The sequence below is a fragment of the Ichthyophthirius multifiliis genome, assembly GCF_000220395.1.
Source record: "Ichthyophthirius multifiliis unplaced genomic scaffold scaff_1120509250603, whole genome shotgun sequence".
In the NCBI taxonomy this organism is placed as follows: domain Eukaryota; phylum Ciliophora; class Oligohymenophorea; order Hymenostomatida; genus Ichthyophthirius; species Ichthyophthirius multifiliis.
The window spans coordinates 11119-18862 of record NW_004086597.1 but is presented as its reverse complement, the minus strand read 5'-3'; the positions used below and the strand labels follow the sequence as shown (position 1 = coordinate 18862).

General features: G+C 18.2%; 1 protein-coding gene across 1 annotated transcript, besides 11 other annotated features; it reads right to left on the bottom strand. All coding sequences in view use genetic code 6, as the record gives it.

Moving 5' to 3' along the window:
• Positions 1-68: 68 nt before the first annotated feature.
• Positions 69-97: a microsatellite.
• A 300-nt stretch (positions 98-397) lies between these two features.
• Positions 398-440: a microsatellite.
• Positions 441-830: 390 nt separating this feature from the next.
• Positions 831-865: a microsatellite.
• A 58-nt stretch (positions 866-923) lies between these two features.
• Positions 924-978: a microsatellite.
• A 691-nt stretch (positions 979-1669) lies between these two features.
• Positions 1670-1718: a microsatellite.
• Positions 1719-1806: 88 nt separating this feature from the next.
• Positions 1807-1851: a microsatellite.
• Positions 1852-3414: 1563 nt separating this feature from the next.
• Positions 3415-3445: a microsatellite.
• Positions 3446-3666: 221 nt separating this feature from the next.
• Positions 3667-3696: a microsatellite.
• A 390-nt stretch (positions 3697-4086) lies between these two features.
• Positions 4087-4155: a microsatellite.
• Positions 4088-4155: a microsatellite.
• Positions 4156-4202: 47 nt separating this feature from the next.
• On the bottom strand, positions 4203-7252 carry IMG5_084640 (hypothetical protein; the record flags this gene model as incomplete). Its single annotated transcript, XM_004036341.1, has 2 exons — positions 4203-6681; positions 6723-7252. 2 exons carry the CDS (start codon positions 7250-7252, stop codon positions 4203-4205), a joined length of 3009 nt encoding a protein of 1002 aa, XP_004036389.1.
• A 476-nt stretch (positions 7253-7728) lies between these two features.
• Positions 7729-7744: part of a microsatellite that runs on past the window's edge.

Here is a 7744-nt window from a genome sequence, read left to right as displayed (position 1 = left end):
GTGTAAATAGGAAATATTTTAAATCAAAAAAATAAAAATAAAATTAGATAAAATTGAAAAATTGAGGTAAAAAAAAAAAAAAAAAAAAAAAAAAAAATTAAAAAAGGATAAATTAAATTATTTTGAATAAATTAAACTAGAAAAAAAATAAGACGAAAGAAATATTGAAGAATATATTCAATATGAGTTCAAATAATAAAAGGAATAACGAAGAAAATATCTTTAAGAATAGAGAATTATAAAAGAATTGAAAAGAAATTAAATCTAAATAAAAAATAATTTAATACTTGTTAATAGAATAAATAAATATGTCGATAAAATGTAATATTAAGATTATATTACTTTTTTAACTTTTCGAAAAAAAACTTTATAACATAAAGAAAAAGTGAGATTTAATAAAATAAAATAAATGAAAATAAGATAAATGATAAAAAAATAAAAGAATACATTTTAAAAAAATTCGAATATCAAAGAAATCTAATAAATATAACAAAAAAATGATAAAAAAGAAAATTTAGAAGAAATATAAAAAAATTTAAATCAAAAAAAAATAATATCGATTTAAAAAATTAGAAATTAATAAATTTTAGAAAATAAGAAAAATAAAATTGTTTAATAAAGTGAAAAACTAAATATTTAAAAAGAATTTAACTTGAGGAAAATTTAAAGTAGCATTGTTTTAAAAAACTAAAATAAATAAATTAAATTTAAACTATAATAACAAAATATATAAAATGTTTAATAAGAAAAACATGAAAAAATTAAGCAATATGAATAAGAATATAATGATAAATTAAAAAAAGTAGAAGAAATAAAGTATTTTTTTTTTTTTAATTTTATAAATAAAATTAATATTTATAATAAATAAAGAAATATAAAAGAATATTCACAATAAAAAATGGCTTATATTATTCGGCAATATTAATAAATAAAAGAAATTTAAAAATTAAATAAAATTAATTTATAAAAAAATAAAATAAAAATTTATTTTGAATGATAAAAATATTTTTTTCTTAAAAATTTATATATTATTTTATATTTAATTAAGTTTATGTATTTATATACCTAAAAGTATCCAGTTTAACTTAATTAATTTTTTTTTTAAAAAAAAATCAGAATATTTAATTTAAGTATATTTTAATTGGAACTCTAATTTGAGATCCTATTAATAATGTTTAATTTAAAATAATTGATAAATTCAAATATTGATTTTAAATAACTAATATTATAATCAAAAATAAAACAACAAATTAAAATAATGATTGTTTATATATGTTATTAAAAATAATAATTATTAACATATTTATTATATCTTAAATAATGTATACTTCTAATTAAGATAAACTAAATATTTTAATAATGCTGAAATATCTAAATTATTTAATTTAGATTACGTATCAAGGAAATATTTATTAGACTTTTTAATATATTAATTATGTAAATAAAATATTATATGAATGAAATAAATACTATATATTTATATAAATAACTTGTACCTTTTTTAATTCCCCTTCCCTTTTGAAAAAATATATTAAATGGGTGGTGAAAAGCACTTAAAGTAATCTCTCATAAAAGTTTTTTTTGTTAAATTTTATATATTTAATTTATTTATTGTTCACATGAAATCATCTTTAAAATTATATTTTTTAAATAATTTTTCTTTAATTAATATTATTTATAATTTAAAAAATTTATTTTAAGAATATTAAAAAAATTTACAATATTAGTTTAAAGATTATTTTAAAAAAAATTAATTTAATTTTATCACTTTAATATTATGAAACATAAGAATTTATATAAGTTTATTTTCAATTTTTTGATTTTAAAAATTTCATTTTTGAATTTAAAAATATTGAATCCAAACTAGTAATTAAAAAATATAATTTAAAATATATTTTGAAACAAAAATATATATTGTAAAAATTAATACTTAATAATTTTTAATTTTCTTTTTTTTTTAAAAAAAAAACATAATCAATTAAAAAAAGTATATTAACTATTTTATTTTTTTTCAAAATTTTTATTTATCTATTTCGAAATTATAAAATTCCTTCTAATAGTCTTATTTTTTGATGACTATTAATTAAAAAATAAAATATAAACTTTATTATTTTTTTAAAAAAAAAATCTTAGTTAGCCCTTACTATTAATCTCATTAAAAGATACCGAAATTTGAGAAAAAAATTAGAAAAGACATTCTCATTAATATATACTGTATATAAATAAATAAAAAATTAAATTATTAGAAATTCTAGAATTATATAAACAAATAGTTTGTAAAAATTTATTAAACAAATTTTTTTTTTTTTTATTTTATTTTCAGTAATTTTAATATATATTATACTTTAATTTTAAATAATATAAAATAAATATTAAATAAAAGTTTAAATGATTTTCAATAAATTTAGCAATCTTATTTTTTATTTTATTTTACTTATTAATCAAAAATCTAATTATTTTCATAATTTTAACTTTATTTTTAATCATTTTCTTCGACTTCACTTAATGAACTGTCATCACTTTTATATTTTAATATTATTTTGTTTAAAAGAAAAATAAAAATACATATTTTAATCAGAAAATACTTATTCTTCATCTTCTTCAACTTTTTCATTATAACTAGTTATTTAATCATTAGATATTACAGAACTTTCCTAGTTTGATGAGTCACTTGATTCATTACTTATCATATCATTATAGTAAGTAAAATATTTATCCTGTATTTCCTAGAGGAATATCAAATATTATTCACAATCTCTTTAAAGTTTAATTAAATTAACAAATTCTTCCTATATTCCTTCCATAAAATTTTAAATTCCAGCAAGGGTTTCTTATATATTAAAAAGTTATTCTTTGCAAGCTTATATTTCTTACATTTTTATATTATTATTATTTAAAATATCCTAATATTCTACATGAAGTTTTTCAAAATATATAGCCTTTTATCTAATTTCTTTTCCTAATTACCATCCTTGATTAATCAAATTTATATAGTTAAGAAGTTTTTCCAATTACTTTTTTTATTCTTTATTTAAATATTTTTTATTTAGAAAAACTTCTTATAAATTTAAAATTTATAAAGCAAGTGATGCTTAATCCGTTTTCATTTTAGTAGATGTTTTATAAATTAATCTTTATTTAAAGTCTTTTCCTTCATCTTATCCAAACACTTATTATTTAAAATTTTACCAATCATAATTTTCTATACACATGTCATATAATGCTAATGTGCACCAAATAAAAATCATATTTATATTATCATTTGCATTTGGAATTGTTATTTTTTCTTCATATATATAATTAAATTAAATAAATAAAAGAATAAATAAATACTTAACGAAATTGGTTAAAAATCATTTCCTATCTCTATCCTTTCTTAATTTATTAAATTTAATTCTTCAATATTAGCATCTAATTCATATTTTTATATATTCAAATTTTTATACTTTGGATTATAATCAGGTGCTTTTGGATCGTCTATGTTTTCTATTTTCAAAGAAGCTAATCTTATATTTATTTCATCTATTTCTTTTAATTTTTAAGTTTATTAATTTTTCGCTATATCAAGAAGAGCATTTAAGTCTCTTCCAATAATAAATAAATTATCGATCTTTTTATAATTTTATATTTTTTAAAAAAATATGTGATTTCTTTATAAGTTTTATTTTTTTATTTTATACATTTTTTTTTATACATGTTAAGAAAAAAATAAAAGTCGTTAGAGAGTAGTTTTGTGTGAATATTTTTTATAAATTATTTTCTATTTTAGACATTTTATAAAAGTATATTTATGTCTTGAATATATTTATTATCTAAAAATTTGAATTTATGAAGAAAAAATAACTATTAATAAAAATATATTTTATTATTTTAAAATTTGATTTATTACATTTCTTTCTTCTCCTTATATAATATCTAAATCACTTTCTGTATATTAAATATCCTTTTAAGGAATTTATTCAAAATTTGTATTACTGCTTTAGTTCATATAAAAATTATATAAGTTAATATATAAATAAATATTATATACAAAAAAACATAAATTAATTAAATGAAATTTATATTTATTTCAAAAAACAAAATATGTATATAATATAGAATAATATATATAATAAAATATATAATATATAATATATAATATAAAATATATAATATTTATTTAAAAAAAAATCAAAAATAACAAATCATTTTTTATATAAACTTCAATCTATTTATAAATCTTATTATAACATTAATAAATCCTATTATAAAGTTTGAATATAAGTATTGAATTTTTGATTAACTAAAATTAAATTAGAAAGTTTTTATTCTTCTTAAGTAATAATTTTTTCTACTTCTCCTGCTCTTTCAACTATTTAATATGGCAATCCTGCGATTTGTGCTACATTAACTGCGAAACTTTTTGCTGAAAATCCTCTTACAAATTTATATTCAAAATGAATTTTTTACTATTGATTATCAAACGAGAAATTCATAAAATAACTTTAAATACTATCATAAAGTAAAAATTCATCCACAAGCAAATGATAATGAGTAGAAAAAAGACACAAACACTTAGTTTTTTCAACAAGATATTTTAATACTGCATAAGCAATACATACTCCGTCATAAGTGCTAGTCCCTCTTCCTAATTCATCTAATAAAACTAAAGAATCTTCAGTAGCTTCATTAACAATATTTCTTGTTTCTTCCATTTCTATTTAAAACGTAGATTTACCTTCCATAAGATTATCAGTCGCTCCTATTCTGCAAAATATGCGATCTTTAATTGACATTTCGAACTTTTCAGCTGGTACAAAAGCACCAATTTAGGCCAAAATCACTGCTAGACAAGTTTAACGCAACAAAGTAGATTTTCCTCCCATATTTGGACCTGTAATTAATATCGCAGTAACATTTTTTGGAAAAATAGTATCATTTGGGACAATAGATTTTGATTTATATTTGATTAATTGTGGATGGTGCATATTTTATAATATAAAAGTATTTTTTTTATGAAAAGAAGGTAAACATTTTACAGGAAGCTTTTAAGCATTAAAAGCTAAGGAAAAAAGGGCGTCTAAATCTGAAAGAGAATTTAGTATTTTATAAAAGAAATCTCTTTAAGAAAAAAATTAATGGAAAAAAGTTATACAAAAAGGAGCTAAGGCTTTCTATATGTTAATTTCTTCAGTTTTTATCTTTTTTAATAATTATATTATTTATTCTGTTTAAAATCTTTAATATCCTTTTACTTTTGAGGTTAATGAAAATTCTTTTGGCTTTAATTGACCTTATACTATGCTTTCTGGTACTTATATTTCATATTATAGTCTTGTTTTGATAAGCTTTATATCGAGATTTTTTAGTTTTTGCCTCCATTTATTTACTTCTTGATTCATTTCGTCTTTTATCTATTCCATATTTTTTAATATTTCATCATAAGTGGGATCTATGCCTGGTTTTGGGAAACAATTTCCGTTTTCATCTTAGAAAAGTTAATTTTCAATTTTTTAGATTAAATCAAGAAGTTTTGGTAAATCTTACTTTTAGAAAATATTTTTAAGAATATTGGAAGAAAATTCCTTAAGAGGAAATTCAAGGAAATTTTAGTGCAAAATTTTAAGATTTTTAATAAAAAGAAAAGATTCTTTTAACCTTTAATGTGAGAAATTATCAAAAGAAGATGGATTTAAACGCGAAAACTAAGAAGAATTGAAAACTTTACTTAGATTTCTTTCCAAATCTCCTAGAAGTTGTATTTTTTTTAGAAAATCTTCAAAATAATTTATATTTTCAAGAATTTCTTAAACTGTAGTTTATCTTTCTTATATTTATTTAATATTTTTTAAAGGATACATTAACCATTTTTTTAGTTTTCTTTTTCCAAATTTTGTTTTTGTGTAATCTAAAAAGTCCAAAAGAGAACCTTCTTCTTGTATTTTTGTAATTTGATTTACTTCGAAAATATCCAAATTCTCAATTGCGTGAGAATCTAATACTAAATAATCATTACTTTATGTTTTTTCATCCAAAAACTCAAAAGTTGATTATTAAAATACATTTTCATTCAATTTTAGAAATTTCAAATAATTCAAAAGAAGGTAAACTGATTATAATAGCATATAATAATCGAAACTTTAATCCATAAAATCTTCATCTTTTTCCTTTTATTAAATATATAGTGTCTCAATTTTCTTAAAAATTTCTGGATATTCTCTTTTAATATTATTTTATTATTAATTTTAATTGAGTTATAAAGAAACATCAGATTATTCTTAAGAAAACTCATCTTTAAGTCCTTAAAAAATAGATTCAAGAGGTTCGAAAGATTTATTTTCATATTCAAAATTAAATTAAGGCTTAGAAATAATTTTGCAAAGATTCTTTGTCTACAAAGAAAGGTTATTTTTCTTTGAATAAACTTCCACAGGTTTATATTTTCTTAATATGGTCCTTAAATAATTCCCATTTTTGTCACCTTTTATATCATCTAAAAGTACTTTATGGGTCGTACAGTCAATCAAAGCAATTCCTAATGAAGAATCAATCTAGCTTTCTACTAAAACCATCATAAAACGTTCATTATAATCTTCGTTTGTATTCATAAAATCAGTATATGTGCCTTTTGAGATTATCTGAGTAATTTCTCTCTTTTTATTTATTTTAATTTTGATATACTTTTAAATGGTTTTTTTACTTCTATTATATCATTTTCATTTTCTTTGTCATCATTAAATGACACTTAGTCAACTACTATGCATGTTTTATTAGCTTTTTCAAGTGTTTCTTTAATATATAATGGATATTAAGAATCCCAAATCATGACAAAAGGCTTATTACCCCACATTTTGACTTATAAATCAAACATTCTTTTCATTAGAAAAGCATCTTCGTAATAGCACATAAAGTTTCTCCCTAATCTAAAAAATACTAATTTATCGTAATTTTCAGATTTCACTTGCCAATACTATTAATATAATGGTCTTTCGTTTGATAATATCTTTACTGGTATATGTAAAGTAGATGAATCATAGTTTGGATCAGAAGGAGATCTACCTTCTTTATCTTTAATGTACTCTTTTTAAAGAAAAAATGGCAGTGTAAAATTTTCATTTAAATCATTTTTTCCTTCTTCTGAAAAATTAAAATTAAGATTAGATTTTTATTCAAATATTCCATTTTTTTTATTATTAGCTTTTTTTGGTTTATTATTTTTATTTTTATGACTTTCCTCTTCGAAACTCTCATCACTTCCACTAGAAGATATCATTAGATTTTTCCTTTTATTATTAGTTTTTAAAGAAGTATTTTTTTTTTGGATTTCGCTTTCATCTTATGGATCATAATCAGAATTCTCATCGTTTTTTTATTTTGATTTTTATTATAATTTCTTTAAAGCATTCTTCTTTTAATTTTATTATTTCTCTTCATAAGAATTCTATGTTTAATCGTCTAATTCTTCTTCTTGCGATTCTTTTTATTTTAATATTTTTTTTTTTTTTTTGTTATTAGAAGTTTCTCTTTCCACTTATTATTGTTATGTTGCTAATTTACTTTAGCTTCTTGTTGATCTTTTTTATAAATCTTATTATATTATGTTAAAACAGTTTAAAGATTTAGGATCAATTATTAGTTCCTTTTTCTATGTTTATCTAGTATTTCTTTTCATTATTTAAAAATAAGAAATTTCTATATTACTTATAATATAATAAAGATATTTTTGAATTAAAATGAATAAATATCTAAATATATATATATATAT